Source organism: Somniosus microcephalus, chromosome 4, assembly GCF_052327205.1.
Source record: "Somniosus microcephalus isolate GS21.2 chromosome 4, FLI_Smic_1.0, whole genome shotgun sequence".
NCBI classification, from domain to species: domain Eukaryota; kingdom Metazoa; phylum Chordata; class Chondrichthyes; order Squaliformes; family Somniosidae; genus Somniosus; species Somniosus microcephalus.
Window position 1 is genome coordinate 77,696,037 of NC_140990.1, and position 21,702 is coordinate 77,717,738.

At 47.8% G+C, this 21,702-nt stretch overlaps 1 protein-coding gene across 1 annotated transcript in view; it reads right to left on the reverse strand.

Moving 5' to 3' along the window:
* Positions 1 to 21,702, reverse strand: part of LOC147119293 (uncharacterized) — a 162,985-nt gene that overhangs the window by 87,078 nt on the left and 54,205 nt on the right. Inside the window, 2 exon segments of the mRNA XM_085984937.1 lie at positions 2,732 to 3,256; positions 3,425 to 3,722. Coding sequence (XP_085841063.1) covers positions 2,732 to 3,256; positions 3,425 to 3,722 — 823 coding nt within the window.

Consider the following 21,702-nt stretch of genomic DNA (forward strand, 5'->3'; position numbering starts at 1 on the left):
CCACTGAGCCACAGCTGACACAGGGGAGAGAATACGAGAAAAGATTAGTGGGTAACGTAAAAGGGAACCCAAAAATCTTTTATAAACGTATGAAAAGTAAAAGGAGAGTTAAGGGAATGGTGGGGCGGATTAGGGACCAAATAGGAGCTCATCATACGGAGGCAGAGGGTGTGGCTGAGGTACTGAATGAGTACTTAGCATCTGTCTTCACAAAAGAAGAGGATGAAGTTAATGTCGCAGTAGAGGAGGGGGGAGTAGAGAAATTGGATAAAAATGGATAGAAAGGAGGTGCTAAATAGGTTGTCATCACTCAAAGTTAACAAGTCACCCTGTCCAGGTGCGATGCATCCTAGATTGCTGAGGGAAGCTAGGGTGGAGATAGCAGAAGCTCTGACCACAATCTTTCAATCTCCCTCAGATATATGGGAGTGGTGCCAGAGGACTGGAGGATTCCAAATGTTACACCCTGTTTAAAAAAGGGGATAGGGATAAACCTGGTAACTACAGGCCAATCAGTCTAATGTCAGTGATGGGTGAATGACTAGAGACCACTGTCAAGGACAAAATTAATTCTCACTTGGAGAAGCATGGGTTAATAAGGGGCAGCCAGTATGGATTTGTTAAAGGTAAATCGTGTCTGACTAACCTGATTGAGTTCTTTGATGAAGTAACAGAGGGTTGATGAAGGTAGTGCAGCAGATGTTGTATATATGGACTTTCAAAAGGCATTTGATAAAGTACCACATAAGAGACTTACTCGGAAAATAGAAGCACAGGGAATTAAAGGGCTGATGGTAATTTGGGTGTATAATTGGCTAAGGGAGAGGAGGCAGTGAGCAGTGCTGAGGGATGTTTTTCTGACTGGAGGGAAGTATGCAGTGGGTTCCCCAGGGGTCGGGATTAGGACCATTGCTTTTCTTGTTATATATAACTGACCTGGACTTGGGTACAGGTGTCCAAGTTTGAAGTTTACGGATGATACAAAACTTGGCAACGTAGTAAATAGTGAGCATAGTAGTAGCAGACTTCAGGAGGACAGAGACAGACTGTGAAATGAGCAGACACAAGGCAGATGAAATTAAATGAGGATATGTGTGAAGTGATGCAGTTTGGGAGAAACAACAGGGAGAGGCCGTATAATCTAAATGGGACTATTTTGAGGGGGTGCAAGAGCAGAGGGACCTGGGGGGCCACATTCACAAATCTTTGAAAGTGCCACGGCAAGTTGGTGAGGCGGTTCAGAAAGCGTATGGGATACTTGGCTTTGTAAATAGGGCCATTGAATACAAAAACAAGGAAGTTACACTAAACCTTTACAAATCACTAGTTAGGAACATAGGACAGGAGGAGGCCATTCAGCCCCTCGAGCCTGTTCCGCCATTCAATGAGATCATGGCTGATCTGTGACCTAACTCCATACACCAGCCTTTGGCCCATATCCCTTAATACCTTTGGGTAACAGAAACCTATCAATCTCAGATTTAAAATTAACAATTGATCTCGCATCAATTGCCGTTTGCGGAAGAGAGTTCCAAACTTCTACCACCCTTTGTGTGTAGAAGTGTTTCCTAATTTCACTCCTGAAAGGTCTGGCTCTAATTTTTAGACTATGCCCCCAGTCCTAGAATCCCCAACCAGCGGAAATAGTTTCTCTCTATCTACCCTATCTGTTCCCCTTAATATCCTGAAAACTTCGATCAGATCACACCTTAACCTTCTAAATTCCAGGGAATACAACCCTAATTTGTGTAATCTCTCCCCGTAACTTAACCCTTGAAGTCCGGGTATCATTCTGGTAAACCTACGCTGCACTCCCTCCAAGGCCAATATACCCTTCCTAAGGTGTGGTGCCCAGAACTGCTCTCAGTACTCCAGGTGTGGTCTAACCAGGGTTTTGTACAGCTGCAGGGTTTTGGCCTCAGCTGGAGTCTTGTGTACAGTTCTGGGCACCATACTTTAGGAAGGATGTCAAGGCCTTGGAGAGGGTGCAGAGGAGGTTGACCAGGATGGTACCAGGGATGAGGGACTTCAGTTATGTGGAGAGATTGGACAGGCTGGGATTGTTCCCCTTGGAGCAGAGAAGGTTAAGAGGAGACCTAATAGAGGTGTTCAAAATGATGAGGGGTTTTGATCGAGCAAGTAGGGAGAAACTGTTCACTCTGGCAAGTGGGTCGGTAATCAAAGGTCACAGATTTAAAATAGTTGCTAAAAGAACTAGAGGGGAATGAGGAGAATTGTTTTCACACAGAGGGTTGTTAAGATCTGGAACGCACCATCTGAAAGGATGCTGGAATCAGGTTCCATAGGAACTTTCAAACGGTAATTGGACATGTCCTTGAAGAGGACTAGTTTGCAGAGTTCTGGGGATAAAGCCAGGGTTTGGGACTAAACTGGACAGCTCTTTCAAAGAGCCGGCACAGACACGATGGGCCGAATCACCTCCTTCTGTGCTGTTAGATTCTATGATCAGTGTGAACATGCTGGTGACTCTTAAGGTTCTTCGAGCTTTTAAAGCTCTTCCCACAGTCAGAACATTTAAAGGGTCTCTCGTTAGTGTGAACTCGCTGGTGTGACAGGAGGGTGGATGACTGAGTGAATCCCTTCCCACACACGGAGCAGGTGAACGGTCTCTCACCAGTGTGGAGGAGCCGGTGTCTCTTCAGCTCCCCGGTGCTTTTAAATCTCTTCCCACAGTTAGAACATTTAAAGGGGTTCGCTCGTCAGTGTGAACTCGCTGATGTGTCAGCAGGTTGGAGGACCGAGCGAATCCCTTCCCACACATGGAGCAGGTGAACGGCCTCTCCCCAGTGTGGAGGAGCCGGTGTTTCTTCAGATCCCCAGAGCTTTTAAAACTCTTCCCACACTCAGAACATTTAAAGTGTCTCTCGTTAGTGTGAACTCGCTGGTGTCCCTTCAGATCCCCAGAGCTTTTAAAGCTCTTCCCACAGTCAGAACATTTGAAGGGTCTCTCGTCAGCGTGAACTCGCTGATGTGTCTGCAGGGTGGATGAATCAGTGAATCCCTTCCCACATTCAGAGCAGATGAATATCCTCTCCCCAGTGTGGAGGCGCTGGTGTCTCTGCAGGTTGGCTGACTGAGTGAATCCCTTCCCACATTCGGAGCAGGTGAACGGCCTCTCCCCAGTGTGGAGGAGCCGGTGTCTCTTCAGATCCCCAGCGCTTTTAAATCTCTTCCCACAGTCAGAACATTTAAAGGGGTTCTCTCCAGTGTGAACTCGCTGATGTGTCAGCAGGTTGGAGGACCGAGCGAATCCCTTCCCACACACGAAGCAGGTGAACGCCCTCTCCCCAGTGTGAACTCGCTGGTGTTGCTTGAGTTCCCAGGAGATTTTAAAACTCTTCCCACAGTGAGAACAGTTAAACGGTCTCTCATCAGTGCGAGCTCGCTGGTGTCCCTTCAGCTCCCTGGAGCTTTTAAAGCTCTTCCCACAGTCAGAACAGTTAAATGGCCTCTCATCAGTGTGAACAAGCTGGTGTCCCTTCAGATTCCCGGAACTTTTAAAGCTCTTCCCACAGTCAGGACAGTTAAATGGCCTCTCATCAGTGTGAACAAGCTGGTGTCCCTTCAGATGCCCGGGGCTTTTAAAACTCTTCCCACAGTCAGAACATTTAAAGGGTCTTGCATCAGTGTGAACTCGCTGGTGTCCCTTCAGTTCCCCAGGGCTTTTAAAGCTCTTCCCACAGTCAGGACAGTTAAATGGCCTCTCATCAGTGTGAACAAGCTGGTGTGTCTGCAGGTGGGATGAACTAACAAATCCCTTTCCACACACGGAGCAGGTGAACGGACTGTCCCTGGTGTGACTGCGTCGTTGAACTTCCAATGCAGACGGGGAACTGAATCCCTTCCCGCCGTCCCCACCTTTACCCGGTTTCTCCCCGGTGTGACGGTGCACGTGTCTCGCCAGGTCAGGTGATCGGCTGAATCCGCGTCCACACACCGAACACGTGTGCGGTTTGTCATTGCTGCGATCGCTGCTTTCTCCTTCCATGTGCAAAGGCCGATGATATTCAGGTCCTGATGAATCGAGCGACTCTGTCAGATCTTGACGTGATGTTTGGTTTCAGCTTCCCGCCTGTAACTGCTCCACTTCGATAACCCTGTAAAATGAGTTCAGAAAAGGATCAGAGGCAAACTGTTGTTTAATTTTCCCCTTTCCGAACCTAGGGGCAGTGAAGCTGATTTTCAGGCCCCAGCTGCTGCACAGGTTGGTTGAAAGGATCAGCAGTAATGGCGGCTGTAATACCCACAAGCCCCAGCGCTCCAGAAAACGCTCTGTTGACGCTGAGTCCCGTGCATGTGCTCATGGCCCCCGCGCTCTCCCTCCTGCTCCACAATCGCCCGTCCCGATCAGTCCACAACGTGCATGCTCAGCGCACAAAACCCCGCGGTTGGAACATCGGGCGCGCATGCGGAGCCGCAACATCTGGTACACGTGCGCGGCTCAGGTGGGGGCGAGTCGGTGTTTCGCCTTAGCCGCCAGGGAGGTGCGCATGCGCAGGACGACCCAACATTCTCCCTGTCAGCAATCACTCCCTCGTTTCTTTAATAAAAACAGAAAATGCTGGAAATACTCAGCAGGTCAGGCAGCATCTGTGGAGAGAGAAACAGAGTTAACGTTTCAGGTCGATGACCTTTCGTCAGAACTGCTTGTTCTTTAGTGTCAGCCAGTGGCTCAGTTGGTAGCACTCTCACCTCTGAGTCAGAAAGTTGTGGGTTCAAGTCCCACTCCAGAGACTTGAGCACCAAAATCTAGGCTGACACTCCAGTGCAGTGCTGAGGGAGGGCAGCACTGTCGGAGGTGCTGTTTTTTGGATGAGACGTTAAACCGAGGTCCCGTCTGCTCTCTCAGGTGGATGTATAAGATCCCATGACACTAATATGATAGCAAAATACTGCGGATGCTGGAAATCTGAAATAACAACAGAAAACGCTGGAAAAACTCAGCAGGCCAGGCAACATCCATGGAGAGAGAAACAGAGTCAATGTTTCGGGTCGAAACCCTTCTACACAACTTCTGTAGAAGGGTTTCGACCCGAAACGTTGACTCTATTTCTCTCTCCATGAAAGTTGCCTGGCCTGCTGAGTTTTTCCAGCGTTATCCCATGACACTATTTCGAGAAATAAATACTTGCATTTATATAGTGCCTTTCAGGACACCAGACGTCTTGAAGTGCTTCACACCCAATGAAGTACTTTTGAGGTGTAGTCACTGTTGTAATGTGGGAAAGAGCAGGGGAATTATCCCCGGCGTCCTAGCCAATGGTTATCCCTCAATTAACATAACAAAATGATAGATTATCTGGTCATTATCAGATTGCTGGAGGTTTGTGGGAGCTTGCTGTGCGCTAACTGACTGCGGCATTTCCTACATTACAACAGTGACTACACTTCAAAAGTACTTTAGCAAAATACTGCAGATGCTGGAAATCCGAAATCACAACAGAAAATGCGAGAAAAACTCAGCAGGCCAGGCAATATCCGTGGAGAGAAATTAGAGTTGACGTTTCAGGTCAAAACCCTTTGTCATAAAAATGCAAGTCTTTCTTTCTTCACTAGCCTCACCAGCGACCTCTTCTGGCTGATGGTTGATTGACAGGCGAGTCCGCGCATGCGCACGCGGGACGGCGGTTTGTGCCGAGTCCAACACAGCGACCCCTGCCGGTCGCCAAGGGCAACAACCGCGCATGCCCAGAGGAGACCAACCCCCATCCCCCACTCGGAGCTGCGCCTGCGCACTCGGATCCTGTCGGACGGAGTCGGCGCGGGGCATTCCGGGAAAGGCCTTGCTGTCGGTTACAGAGTTGCGATCGGTGACGCAAAGTGAGTTTTCTCCGCTCCGATTGGGTGGAGAATCGCGCGGGGTGGGGTGGACGGGAGAGAATAAAGAGAAATAGAAAAACCTGAGAGTCCGCGAGGCCCAGGACCGAGCGGCGTCAGTTGGTTGATCACGTGATCTCCTCGAGGACACGTGGCCCCCTCGAGGACACGTGGCCCGAGCTCACGGCCTGATTGACGGGAGCTTCTGACCAATAGGGAGCGAGCAGGGCGGGACTGGAGGAGCGAGCCGGCGGCGGTTTCTCCAACCAATCGGGGAGCCCGAGGGGCGGGACTAGCGCCGGCTGATTGTCTGATCCGCAGGGCAGCGAGTTTCTCCAGTCCGTTGTTCAGGGCCCGGGGCCAGGGGAGGCTGTGGGCCTTTATTCCCCTTATTGGACACAAGGCTCATTGTCTCACAACACACTGGCTCAGGTTTTAATAGAGACTTTTTAAATTCATCAATAAAAGCAGATAAACCTCGTGCTTCTGTGGAACAAACTTTCTAATATTTTATAGAATCATAGAATGGTTACAGCACAGAAGGAGGCCATTCAGCCCGTCGAGCCCGTGCCGGCTCTCTGCAAGACCACTTCAGCGAGTCCCACTCCCCGCCCTTTCCCCGTAACCCTGCAAATTTCTTTACTTCAGGTACTTATCCAATTCCCTTTTGAAAGCTGTGATTGAATCTGCCTCCACCACCCTTTCAGGCAGTGCATTCCAGATCCTAACCACTCGCTGCATAAAAAAGTTTTTCCTCATGTCGCCTTTGGTTCTTCTGCCAATCACCTTAAATCTGTGTCCTCTGGTTCTCGACCCCTCTGCCAATGGGAACAGTTTCTCTCTATCTACTCTGTCTAGACCCCTCATCATTTTGAACACCTCTATCAAATCTCCTCTCAACCTTCTCTGCTCTGAGGAGAACAACCCCAGCTTCTCGAGTCTATCCACGTAACTGAAGTCCCTCATCCCTTATCCCTGGAACCATTCTTGTAAATCTTTTCTGCACCCTCTCTAAGGCCTTCACATCCTTCCTAAAGTGCGGTGCCCAGAATTGGACACAATACTCCAGTTGAGGCCGAACCAGTGTTTTATAAAGGTTCATCATAACTTCCTTGCTTTTGGACTCTATGCCTCTATTTATAAAGCCCAGGATCCCGTATGCTTTTTTAACCACTTTCTCAACCTGCCCTGCCACCTTCAACGATTTGTGCACACATACCCCCAGGTCTCTCTGTTCATGCACCCACTTTAGAATTGTACCCTTTAGTTTATATTACCTCTCCTTGTTCTTCCTACCAAAATGTATCACTTCGCACTTTTCTGCGTTGAATTTCATCTGCCACGTGTCCGCCCATTCCACCAGCCTGTCTATGTCCTCTTGAATTCTATCACTATTCTCCTCACTGTTCACTGTACTACCAAGCTTTGTGTCATCTGCATATTTTGAAATTGTGCTCTGTACACCCAAGTCTAAGTCACTAATATATATCAAGTAAAACAGTGGTCCTAGTACCGACCCCTGGGGAACACCACTGTATACCAGTCTGAAAAACAACCGTTCACCGCTACTCTCTATTTTCTGTCACTTAGCCAATTTCGTATCCATGCTGCCACTGTCCCTTTTATTCCATGGGCTTCAACTTTGCTGGCAAGCCTATTATGTGGCACTTGTCGAATGCCTTTTGGAAATCCATGTACACCACGTTAACTGCATTAGCCTCATCAACCCTCTCTGTTACCTCATCAAAAAACTCAATCAGAATCAGAGCGCCGGGCCCAGCACCAGGAAACCCAGAGTGCAGCGCCTCCCCGATCCGAGCCACCGCTTCCCGGTTTCTTCAGCCGATTCCACCAAGTCCGACTCGGGAAAAGGACAGGAGACAGGCTCCCAAAATGGCCAGCGGCCGCGGGGAGCATGCGCACTCTCAGCGGGGAAATCAGCGCCTTGGATAGAGCGGTTTCTGGGGCGCAGGGAATTGTGGGTGCTGCGGCCGCCATTAGTCAGTGGCTGTCGGGAAGAGTTTTATTGCAGGCTGGCGGAAGGTAGGTCCCTGGCCGCCTGTTTAGGTCTTTTTGTTGCTTCAGTTTGAGCTGGAGTGGAGATGGAGGAGAAGCTGCTGGGTTTAACCCCCAGTACTTCTGAGCCCAGGAGGACCCAACAATTTCCAATGTGAGACTGTCAAGGGAGGTGGATTCTGGGGGAGATTAGGTTGTTAAACAGACACTGTCCCTACAATGTAAAAGAGTATTGTTTTAGGAACAAGTATTTCTGTACAGGCTTTTAATCCAGTTTACACAGACAGATTTGCTTTAATTCATTCTTGGGATGTGGGCGTCGCTCGCAAGAGCAGCAAATATGGCCAATCCCCAGCTGCCCGTTGAGAAGGGGGTGGTGAGTCATCTTCTTGAACTGCTGCAGTCAGTGTGGTGAAGGTACTCCCACAATGTTGTTCAGTAAGGAGTTCCAGGATTTTGACCCAGCAATGATGAATATGTCTGAGTCAGGATGGTGTGTGACTTGGAGGGGAACTTGGAGGTGATGGTGCTCCCATGCAACAGCTGCCCTTGTCCTTCTAGGTGGTGCAGGTTGCATGTTTTGGAGGTTCTGTCAAAGTTCTGTACGAGTTGCAGATGTATAAAGTTCCTTTCCTTCGCCCCCTCCCACTCCCACCCCTCTCTCTCTCTCTCCTCCCATAGAGGCCAGAGTCTTGTGTAGGCCCAGACCAGGTGGCGGATTCCCTTCCCTGAGGGACATCAGTGAACCAGTTGGGTTTTTATGACAATCTGGCAGCTTTCATGGTCACTTTTTTCTGGTGCCGGCCCCACAAATGACCAGATTCATTGAGCTCAATTTCACAACCTGCCTTTGTTTTTCTGGGTTGACTCTCTCGCTCCGTTTTAAATTAATTTTACAGGGCATTAGGAGGGGAGGATTTACAGATGGTAAGCTTAAACCAAACATCACGTCAAGATCTGACAGAGTCACTCGACTCATTGGATCTGAGTATCACCGGCCTCTGAACATGGAAGCAAAACGTACCATTCAGAGCGGGGAGAAACCGTACACGTGTTCTGTGTATGGACGAGGCTTCAGCCAACCCTCTGGCCTATCGACACACAAGCGCATTCACACTGGGGAGAGGCCGTTCACCTGCTCCATGTGTGGGAAGGGATTCACTCAGTCATCCAACCTGCTGAGACACCAGCGAGTTCACACTGATGAGAGACCGTTCAGGTGCTCTCACTGTGGGATTGGGTTCAGGCGATCATCTGAACTTTCAGAAACATAGAAACATAGAAGATAGGAGCAGGAGTAGGCCATTCGGCTCTTCGCGCCTGCTCCGCCATTCAATGAGATCATGGCTGATCATCCAAATTCAGTACCCTGTCCCTGCCTTCTCCCCATATCCCTTGATCCCTTTAGCCTTAAGAAATATATCCAACTCTTTCTTGAATATATTTAATGAACTGGCCTCCACCGCCCTCTGTGGCAGAGAATTCCACAGGTTCACCACTCTCTGGGTGAAGAAATTCCTCCTCATTTCAGTCCTAAATGGCTTACCCCTTATCCTTAGACGATGACCCCTGGTTCTGGACTCCCCAGCCATCAGAAACATCCTTCCTGCATCTAGTCTGTCCAGGCCTGACAGAATTTTATAGGTTTCGATGAGATCCCCTCTCAATCTTCTAAACTCCAGTGAGTATAAGCCCAATCGACACAATCTCTCCTCATACGTCATTCCTGCCATCCCAGGTATCAGCCTGGTGAATCTTCGCTGCACTCCTTCCATGGCAAGAACGTCCTTCCTCAGGTAAGGCGACCAAAACTGCACACAATATTCAAGGTGTGGTCTCACCAAGGCCCTATACAACTGTAACAAGACATCCTTGTTCCTGTACTCGAACCCTCTTGCTACGAAGGCCAACATACCATTTGCCTTCTTAACCGCCTGCTGCACCTGCATGCTTACCTTCAGCGACTGGTGCACAAGAACACCCAGGTCTCTTTGCACTTCCCCTTCTCCCAATCTATTGCCATTCAAATAATAAACTGCCTTCCTGTTTTTGCCACCAAAGTGGATAACCTCACATTTATCCACATTATAGTGCATTTGCCATGTTTCTGCCCAATCACCCAACCTGTCCAAATCGTGCTGGAGTTTCACGACATCCTCCTCACAGCATACCCTCCCACCCAGCTTTGTGTCGTCTGCAAATTTGGAGATATTACATCCAATTCCCTCGTCCAGATCATTAATATATATTGTGAACAGCTGGGGTCCTAGGACCGATCCTTGCAGTACCCCACTAGTCACTGCCTGCCACTCGGAAAACGACCCGTTTATTCCAACTCTTTGCTTTCTGTCCGCCAACCAGTTCTCTACCCAAGTCAATACCTAGCCCCCAATCCCATGTGCCTTAATTTTGCACGCTAATCTCTTATGCGGGAGTGTTTTGGTAAGTGTGAGAGTTCTTTAATTGTTATTTCTCTTTAAATCATTCTTGATAAGATTACTTAAGCAGTTTAAGTAAAGGGGAAAAGTTAAATATTTGGGATTCTGTTGGTTTAAGAAGAGTAAAACAAGGTTACACTGCAGTAGGAGTAAATTGGCACATCAGGCAGTGGAAACCAGTTTTCTAACCAATCAGCAGGGGTGACTCATTTGGCTGTAAACAAACATACAGTATAAAAAGACAAGTCCTAGTGCGAGCAAGAACTGAGTGCGAGTCATCAGAGAGTGCTGTGAGTTTGGGTAAGTGTGAGTTAGGGTAAGTGGGGTGATAGGTGCTTTTTTCAAACTTTAACTCTGTGGGTTGTAGTTAATAAGGCCTTTCTGGTGCAGAGTGACTGTTGGTAAACCGTTTAACTGGTGTAATTAGAGGGATTGATTTAATTTAAATCCAATTAATTAAAGGGGATACTAGCATCTAAAATTGGGCAGAGGGTGTCCATAACTAACAATATAAAATTTAATTAATTACATAGAATGGAGCAGGTGATGTGTTACTGTTGCGAGTTGTGGGAGCGGTGGACCCCATTGAGGCTCACGGTGATTACGTCTGTGACAAGTGTCTGCTGTTACAGGACCTCCAGCTCCGTGTTGATGAGCTGGAGTCTGAGCTTCAGACGCTGCGACACATCAGGGAGGGGGAGAAGTACCTGGACTCTGTGTATCAGGGGGTGGTCACACCTATGAAGCTAATTAATTCAGATGTAGCCCATGGTCAGGGACAGGACGGTGTGACTACGAGTGAGGCAGATACGGGGATCCAGGAGGTAGAGCTGGAGGAGCCGCAGCCCTTGCTCTTGTCCAACAAGTTCGAGGTTCTTACTCCCTGTGGGGACAGGAGCAGGGACTGCAGGGAGGATGAGCAACCTGGCCACAGCACCGTGGAACGGGGGGCCATTCAAGAGGGGGGAGTAAATAGAAATGTTGTAGTGGTAGGGGATAGTATTATTAGGGGGATAGATAGAGTTCTCTACAGCCGAGAGCGAGAGTCCCGAAGGCTGTGTTGCCTACCCAGTGCCAGGGTTAAGGACATCTCCTCTGGGCTGGAAAGAAACTTGAAGTGGGAGGGGGTGGATCCAGTTGTCGTGGTCCATGTTGGTACAAACGACGTAGATAGGACTAGGAAGCCGGTTCTGTTAAAGGAGTATGAGCAGCTAGGGGTCAAATTAAAAAACAGAACCTCAAGGGTAATAATCTCTGGATTATTACCTGAGCCACGAGCGAATTTGGCTAGGACAAATGAAATTAGAGAGTTAAATGCGTGGCTCAAAGACTGGTGTGGGATAAATGGGTTTTGCTTCCTTGGACTGGGGCAGGAGGGAGCTGTTCCGTTGGGATGGGCTTCACTTGGTCAGTGCTGGGACTAGAGTCCTGGCGGATCATATAACTAGGGCTGTAGAGAGGGCTTTAAACTAACTAGTGGGGGGGAGGTTCCTAGAGAGCAAATAATAAAAATGACAACAGAGAAGGTCATAGACTTAGGTAGCAGTGGGGAAATTAAAAACCAGAGCGTGTCAGGAAGGGGCAGAAGGTATGGAGTAAAAGGTAATGTAATAAAAAGGGCAAAAGCAGGAACTAAGTGTCACAAAACATCTTTGAAAGTTCTCTATCTGAATGCACGTAGCATTCGTAACAAAATAGACGAGTTAATGGCACAAATAACTACATATGGGTATGATCTTCTGGCCATTACAGAAACATGGCTGCAGGGTGACAATGCCTGGGAATTAAACATACCAGGTTATTTAGCGATCAGGAAGGACAGGCAGGAAGGAAGTGGCTATGTTAATAAAGGAAGGAATCACTGTAATACAGAGAAATGATATTGGGTCAAAAGATCAGGATAATGAAACAGTTTGGGTGGAGATAAGGAATAATAAGGGGAAAAAAACACTAGTGGGCGTAGTCTATAGGCCTCCGAACAGTTGCAACTCTGTTGGACGGAGTATCAATCAGGAAATAGTTGAGGCTTGTAATAAGGGAACATCTATAATTATGGGGGATTTTAACTATCATATTAATTGGACAAATCAAATTGGGCAGGGCTGCCTTGAGGATGAGTTCATTAAGTGTATTAGGGATGGGTTTCTTGAGCAGTATGTAACTGAACCGACCAGGGGGCAAGCAACCTTAGATCTGGTCCTGTGTAACGAGACAGGATTAATTAAAAATGTCCTAGTAAAGGATCCCCTTGGAATGAGTGACCATAACATGGTTGAATTCCATATTCAATTAGAGGGTGAGAAGGTTGGATCTCAAACAAGCGTGCTAAGCTTGAATAAAGGAAACTATGAAGGTATGAGAGCGGAATTGAGGAGAGTGGATTGGGAAAATAGATTAAAGGGTAAGACGATACATTATCAGTGGTGTACATTTAAGGAGTTATTTTACAACTTCCAAAAAATATATATTCCACTGAGAAGAAAAGGGTGTAAAAGAAAAGACAGCCATCCGTGGCTAAGTAAAGAAATTAAGGATAGTATTTGACTAAAAACAAGGGCATATAAGGTAGCCAAATCGAGTGGGAGGATAGAGGATTGGGAAAACTTTAAAAGACAGCAAAAAATAACAAAAAGATTGATTAAGAAAGGGAAGATAGATTATGAAAGTAAATTAGCAAAAAATGTAAAAACAGATAGTAAGAGTTTTTATAGTTATATAAAAAGAAAAAGGGTGGCTAAAGTAAATGTTAGTCCCTTAGAGGATGAGACCGGGAAATTAATGGTGGGAAATATGGAGATGGCAAAAACACTGAATGAATATTTTGTATCCGTCTTTACAGTAGGGGACACTAAGAATATCCCAACACTGGACAAACGGGCTATGGGGGGGAGGAGCTAAACACGATCAAAATCACTAAGGAAGTGGTACTCGGTAAAATAATGGGACTCAAGGCGGATAAATCACCTGGACCTGATGGCTTACATCCTAGGGTCTTGAGGGAAGTGGCGGTAGGGATTGTGGATGCATTAGTAATAATTTTCCAAAACTCCCTGGACTCAGCAAAGGTCCCGGCAAACTGGAAAACTGCTAATGTAACACCCTTATTTAAAAAGGGCAGTAGACAGAAGGCTGGAAACTATAGACTGGTTAGCCTAACATCTGTGGTAGGTAAAATTTTGGAGTCCATTATTAAGGAGACAGTAACATGACATTTAGATAATCATAATTTAATAGGACAAAGTCAGCATGGTTTTATGAAGGGGAAGTCATGTTTGACAAATTTGCTGGAGTTCTTTGAGGAAGTAACATATAGGGTGGATAAAGGGGAACCAGTGGACGTAGTGTATTTAGACTTCCAAAAGGCATTTGACAAGGTGCCGCACAAAAGATTATTGCTTAAGATAAGAAATCACGGGATTGGGGGTAATATTCTGGCATGGATAGAGGATTGGCTATCTAACAGAAGGCAGAGAGTTGGGATAAATGGTTCATTCTCAGACTGGCAATCAGTAACTAGTGGTGTTCCGCAGGGGTCAGTGCTGGGTCCCCAACTCTTTACGATCTATATTAATGATTTGGAGGAGGGGACCGAGTGTAACATATCAAAGTTTGCAGATGATACTAAGATGGGAGGGAAAGTAGTGAGTGAGGAGGACATAAAAAACCTGCAAGGGGACATAGACAGGCTAAATAAGTGGGCAGAGATTTGGCAGATGGAATACAATACTGGAAAGTGTGAGGTTATGCACTTTGGCAGGAAAAATCGCAGAGCAAGTTATTATCTTAATGGCAAGAAACTGGAAAGTACTGAAGTACAAAGGGATCTGGGGGTCCTGGTGCACGAAACTCAAAAGGTTAGTATGCAGGTGCAGCAGCTGATTAAGAAGGCCAATGGAATGTTGGCTTTCATTGATAGGGGGATAGAATATAAAAATAGGGAGGTATTGCTTCAGTTGTACAAGGTATTGGTGAGACCGCACCTGGAATACTGCATACAGTTTTGTTGTCCATACTTAAGAAAAGACATACTTGCTCTCGAGTCAGTACAAAGAAGGTTCACTCGGTTAATCCCGGGGATGAGGGGATGGACATATGAGGAGAGGTTGAGTAGATTGGGACTCTACTCATTGGAGTTCAGAAGAATGAGAGGCGATCTTATTGAAACATATAAGATTGTGAAGGGGTTGGATCGGGTGGATGCGGGGTGGATGTTCCCGGTGATGGGTGAAACTAGAACTAGGGGGCATAGTCTTAGAATAAGGGGCTGCTCTTTCAAAACTGAGATGAGGAAGAACTACTTCACTCAGAGGGTGGTAGGTCCATGGAATATGCTGCCCCAAAAAGCTGTAGAAGCTACATCATTACATAAATTTAAAACAGAAATAGACAGTTTCCTAGAAGTAAAGGGAATTAAGGGTTACGGGGAGCGGGCAGGAATTTGGACATGAGTCTAGGTTCGGATCGGACATGGCCCTGTGGGTAGCGGAGCGGGCCCAGGGGCCGTGTAGCCTGATCCTGCTCCTATTTCATGTGTCTAATTCTGTTAGATTCAGGAGATGGTTCTGTGATAGTAGATTGGCAGTTAGGATCAGATCAGCCATGATCTTATTGAATGGCGGAGCAGGCTCGAGGGGCCGATTGGCCTACTCCTGCTCCTATTTCTTATGTTCTTATCTTATCGAAAGCCTTCTGAAAGTCCAAATACACCATATCCACTATTTCTCCCTTATCTATTTTACCAGTTACATCCTCAAAAAATTGCAGTAGATTAGCCAAGCATGATTTACCTTTTGTAAATTCATGTTGACTTTGTCCGATCCTGTCACTGCTTTCCAAGTGCTCTGCTATTACATCTTTTATAATGGACTGTAGCATTTTCCCCACTACCAATGTCAGGCTTACCGGTCTATAATTTCCCACTTTTTCTCTACCACCCTTTTTGAATAGTGGGGTAACATTAGCTACCCTCCAATCCATGGGTACTGTTCCAGAGTCTATCGAGTTCTGAAAGATGACCAGCAATGCATCTACTATTTCTAGGGCCACTTCCTTAAGTACCCTGGGATGTAGATTATCAGGCCCTGGGGATTTATCGGCCTTCAGTCCCATCAATTTTCCGAACACCATTTCCCTACAAATACTGATTTCTTTCAGTTCCACCCTTTCATCAGACCCTATGTTCCCCGGCATCTCTGGGAGGTTATTTGTGTCCTCCTTTGTGAAGACAGAACTAAAATATGTATTTAGTTGGTCTGCCATTTCTTTGTTCCCCATTATAAATTCCCCTGATTCTGACTGCAAGGGACCTACGCTTGACTTCACCAATCTTTTTCTCTTCACATATCTATAAAAGCTTTTACAGTCAGTTTTTTTATGTTCCTTGCAAGCTTACTCTCACATTCTATTTTCCCTGTCTTAATTAATCCCTTTGTCCTCCTTTGTTGAATCCTAAACTGCTCCCAATCCTCAGGATTATTGCTTTTTCTGGCCAATTTATATGTCCTCTCCTTGGATCTTATGCTATCCCTAATTTCCCTTGTTAGCCACAGTTGAGTCACCTTTTTTGTTTTATTTTTACGCGAAACTGGGATGAACAAATTCTGTAGCTCATCCATTCGGTCTTTGAATGTTTGCCATTGCCTATCCACCGTCAACCCTTTGAGTGCCATTCCCCAATCAATCCCACCCAACTCGCTCCTCAGACCATCGTAGTTTCCTTTATTTAAATTGAGGACCCTAGTCTCTGAGTCAACTACTTCATTCTCCATCTTAATGAAGAATTCTATCATATTATGATCGCTCCGACCCAAGGGGCCTCGTACAACAAGATTGCTAATTAACCCTTTCTCGTTACATAATACCCAGTCTAAGATGGCCTGATCTCTGGTTGGTTCCTCGACATATTGGTCCAGGAAACCATCCCGTAAACACTCCAGGAATTCCTCCTCCACAGTATTGTTACTAATTTGGTTAGCCCAATCTATATGTAGATTAAAGTCACCCATGATGACTGCTGTGCCCTTATTGCACGCTTCTTTAATTTCCCTTTTAATGCCATCCCCAACCTCCGCCTTACTGTTTGGAGGTCTGTATACCACTCCCACTAATGTTTTTTTCCCCTTAGTATTTCTCAATTCTACCCATACAGATTCCACATCATCAGAGCTAATATCCTTCATTACAATTGTGTTAATCCCTTCTTTAACCAGTAATGCTACCCCACCTCCCTTTCCTTTTTGCCTATCTTTCCTGAATATCGAATACCCCTGGATGTTGAGTTCCCAGTCTTGGCCATCCTTGAGCCACGTTTCTGTAATCCCAACCAAATCATATTCGTTTACCTCTATTTGCGCAGCCAATTCATCCACCTTATTACAAATGCTCCTCACATTAAGACACAAAGCCTTCAGACTTGTTTTTTTAACGCTCTTAGACCGATTAGAATTATTATTTACTGTGGCCACATTTGATTTAAACCGTTGATTTCTCTGACTGCCACTTTTGTTTTTCTCCTTCCTATCTTTTGCTTTTATCTTTGTTTCCCTTTCCTCTGTCTCCCTGATCAGTTTCCCAACCCCCTGCCATTTTAGTTTAAACCCTCCCCCACAGCACTAGCAAACACTCCCCCTAGGACATCGGTTCCAGCCCTGCCCAGGTGTAAACCGTCCAGTTTGTATTGGTCCCACCTCCCCCAGAACCGGTTCCAATGTCCCAGGAACTTGAATCCCTCCCCCTGGCACCATTTCTCTAGCCACGTATTCATCTGAAATATCCTTCTAATTCTACTCTGACTAGCACGTGGCACTGGTAGCAATCGTGAGATTACTACCGTTGAGGTCCTGTTTTTTAATTTATCTCCTAACTCCCTATATTCCCCTTTTAGGACCTCATCCCGCTTTTTACCTATATCGTTGGTGCCTATATGCACCACGACAACTGGCTGTTCACGCTCCCCTTCCAAGATGTTCTGCAGCCGCTCGGAGACATCCTTGACCCTTGCACCAGGGAGGCAACACACCATCCTGGAGTCTCATTTGCGGCCGCAGAAACGCCTATCTATTCCCCTTACAATAGAATCCCCTATTACTGTAGCTCTACTCCTCTTTTTCCTCCCATTCTGTGCAGAGCCACCCCTGGTGCCAGGAAGTTGACTGCTGCTGCCTTCCTCTGATAAGCCATCCCCCCCAACAGTACTCAAAGTGGTGTATCTGTTGGAGAGGGGGATGGTCACAGGGGACCCCTGCACTACCTGCCTGCGCCTAGTACTCTGCCTGTTGGTCACCCGTTCCCTTTCTTCCTGTCCAACCTCTACCTGCGGTGTGTCCAACTCCGTAAACGTGATATTCACGATGTCCTGAGCATCCTGAATGCTCCAGTGTGCATCCATTCGCAGCTCCAGTGCCGCCATGCGGTCTGTCAGTAGCTGCAGCTGGATGCACATACTGCACATGTAGTTGTCAGGGACACAGGAAGTATCCCTGAGTTCCCACATAGCGCAGGAGGAGCATACTATGGGGCTGGGCTGTCCTGCCATGACTTACCCTTTAATTAATTAATTAAAATTAAATGAATCCCACCAATTTCACTTCAATTAAATGATATACTCAAAGGCCCTTGCTTAACAGTAGTCCCCGCTACACAACAGAGACCTTAGAAACCACAAAATTTAAGTTTAGAAAAATTTAGAAAGAAAATACTCACCAACCAATCACTTACCTGCTTCTTGGTGACGTCACACTTCGATTACTTTTTGCTTCCCTCTCCCGGAACCTGGATTGGTAAGCCGCCTCTGGTGCTCCCTCGCAGGTCCGCCACCTCTCCGCTCTCTCGGGGCTCTGGGCCTCGCTGCTCGTTGCCTCGGGGCTGCTCCTTATGTACCACTGCCGCCTCTGGTGCTCCCTCGCAGGTCCACCGCCTCTTCGCTCTCTCGGGGCTCTGGGCCTCGCTGCTCGCTGCCTCGGGGCTGCTCCTTATGTACCGCCGCCGCCTCTGGTGCTCCCTCGCAGGTCCGCCGCCTCTCCGCTCTCTTGGGGCTCTGGGCACTCACACTGGGGAGAGGCCGCTCACCTGCTCCGTGTGCGGGAAGGGATTCATTCGTTCATCCACCCTGCTGAAACACCAGCGAGTTCACACCGGGGAGAGGCCGTTCACCTGCTCCATGTGTGGGGAGGGATTCACTCGTTCATCCACCCTGCTGAAACACTAGCAAGTTCACACCGGGGAGAGGCCGTTCACCTGCTCCATGTGTGGGGAGGGATTCACTCATTCATCCAACCTGCTGACACACCAGCGAGTTCACAAGCCACTGCAGGGGTTGGATTCTGCTGTTATTGCTGCTGTTAATCACATCCAGGACTGAACCATGTTCATTGTGACAGTTGTGGTTTGTTTCTGCTGATGTTAGTAACCCCTATAACTGGCTGGAGCTTAATATTCTGGATAGATGTGAAATAAACCAGCTTTGTGTTAAACACATTGTTGTAGATTTTTGTCTTTCCCACCTGAATGTTTAGTATCACCTGGCTGGAGCTCAGAAAGGACAATCTGGGGGAGGATCGTACGGTGGGAACAGAACTTCAGCCTGAACACAGTCCTTCAGGGCCACACTGAGAGGGGCAAACGGCACTTTGGTCTCTATCGTCTCCCTTCACTGACGGCAAAGTCACCGTGAGGGTTAATCTCGAGGCGTGTGAGAAACGTGTCACAGCCGCTCTCTTCCATGGCTCAGAGCTCCTAGGCACGGAACAGAAGGCTCCTTGAGGAATGTACCCAGTGCTTTTTTTTTAATGGCCTTATTAACGTGTGTCACTACTTTTAGTGATTTGTGTATCTGTATCCCTGGATCCCTCTGCTCCTCCAGCCCATTTAGACTCTTAGGGGAAAAATTCGGTGGCGCCCCCTTTGGGTCGCTAACGTCGCTGGGGCTAATTTTAGTGCCCCGAAAAAGTTAGCGTCCCTGCGCATTAAATTCAGTGGTAGTGTCCCAGGCAGGAGGCGGGGTGCTACTGGAAGCGCTCCCCTCCCTCTTGAGGCACTGCCAGTGAAATTTGCAGCGCTTCGTGTAACAGCGCCACGCCCGTCGGCACATAGCACCGCGTCATAGCAGACCTCCCTCCCTGATTAAAGGGGAGGGGCCTAGCACTGCGCACACCGGGGCCCTGCTGGACCACCGGGGAGCGGGGTGTCGGATCAAGAGGAGCGCCGGTCTGAGCGATCGCGGCCGACACCCAGAAGAAGAAAGGGGAAGAGGGCAGGTGCTGGCAGTCGGCCAAAATAAAAAGTTGCTGCCCGACACCTGCCCTTCAAGTGTCGCCGCCGCGGCAGCAGGAACGACCCCTGACCCTGTCAGACATATCGTCCGGCGATAGGTCAGGGGTCACAACCCAAGGGTGCAGCCGGGGTGCTGCGCATGGCGATGACGTAATTGCCGGCGGTGCAGTGCCGCGGGGCGCTACCGGCTTCCGCCGCCGCTAACCTCCCGCTGAATATCGCGGGAGGCGCAAAGCAACCCAATTTCACCCCCTTGTCCAAGTAGTGAGTGGCCTCCTTATTCTTCCCACCAAAACACACCACCTCACACTGATCTATAGTGACATTCATTTGCCAATTACACGCCCATTCGCAAATTTATTAACATCTTCTTGCATTTTGTCTTCCTCAGTATTAACTCTACCTCCCAATTTGGTGTCATTGACAAACTTTGAAATTGTACTTCCGATTCCCGAGTCCAAATCGTTTCTGTAAATGGTGAACAACAGTGGTCCCAGCACTGATCCCTGTGGAATACCACTTCCCACCTTTTACCAATCTGAGTAGCTACTCCAAACCACTACTCTTTGTTTCCTGTTTTGTAACCAGCTTGCTATCCATAACAGTATGTAAGATCGACAAGATGACCAAGGTCAGGCCGTGTGGAGTGAAGGGCCCGGCAGCAGAATGGATGGAAAGCTGGCTGCAAAACAGAAATCAGAGGGTTGGAGTTAAGGGAAGTTTGTAGCGATCTTTCCATCCATTCTGCTGCCTGGCCCTTGACTCCACACGGCCTGACCGTAGTCATCTTGTAGACCGTACATACTGCAGACACAGTGCACCAGTGGTGGAGGGGGTGGATAGTGAGTCCTGTGGCAGGGGCGCTGATGAAGTGGATTTCTCTGTCCATGAGTTTTGAGGCATCGCTAGTGGCGTTTTTCACCTTTTTCCACCTTTAATATAAAATCTTATTGCCGGTTTATTAAAGCCTCTCAGGCAGGTCACACAAAAAAATGGAGCCCTCGTAAGTTTCCCTCACAATGACAGGCCTGAACTCGAGTTAGAAAACATTTAGTAATTAAACCAGACTGGGCGGGGCCTGAGGTGCGAGTTAGTAACGGAAAATTGGTGGCCAGCGTACTTCACACCAGGTCTGAGGACCCGGGCACTCGGGTTTCTGTATCATTTATTGATTAATTTAGTTTATTGCCCAATCTCAGTCAGACTGGCGGGTCATCTTGCCGTCTGGCGGAGGCGAGGTTCCCCAATGGAGGGCTCTCTATACGGGGGTCCTTCCCTGCACCATTGGGGATCTGGGGTGGAGACTGTTGCAGGGAGCTGTCGTGTGCAACAGTTTTTAAGCTCCTTTCCGGACTCCAAGGCCAGATGTGTTTTTTGCGGCCTAGAGGAGTCCATGGGCCGTGTATATATTCAGTGTGAGAGGTTGCAGCCCCTGTATAGTTACCTGAAGGGGCTGCTCCTCAACTCTTGGTTACACTTTACCCCCACGCTCCTAATCTTTGCCCGCCCGGTGCGGCGGGGGGTGGGTAAGTCGGAGGATCTTCTCCTGGACCTGCTCTTGGGCCTGGCGAAAACAGCAATTTGTAGGCCCAGGATGGGCGGGGCCCATGGGGGAATCACTCTGGCTGCCTGTAGGGGGTGGCGGGTGGCGCGTGCGCCCAGTCGGTTATGCCCCTGACTGTCGGTGAGCGGTTTGAATCGCTCCCACGCCCCTGGGTTCTAGACACTGGACGATACAGATAGACTCGAGTAGACAGGTGGTTCGGTGTAAGAAAACCAATATTTTATTAAAACAGGAACGAAAACGCAGTCTTATGGGAAAATTTACTGGTAGAGAACACAATTACAGGCATATAACACTACAATATACTTATACAGGGAATGGGGAACACGCGGCACATCGAGGGAAAAACAATTACTTTAACAATCCCCTTATCTTTATCCCACCCCTATACCTAACTAGATTAAGCTATGAGGGGCCAGGAATTCATGCTCACCAATCCAAAGCAAAACTTGTTGTTTTAACAATTGCGATTTGGGCTGCTATCCTTTGGGGTACTCTGTCTCCACGTGGAGCTGCTGCTGTGACCCACCTTTCTTCTCTTCAGCTGCCGTCGTCATCTCGTCATGATGGGTTCTC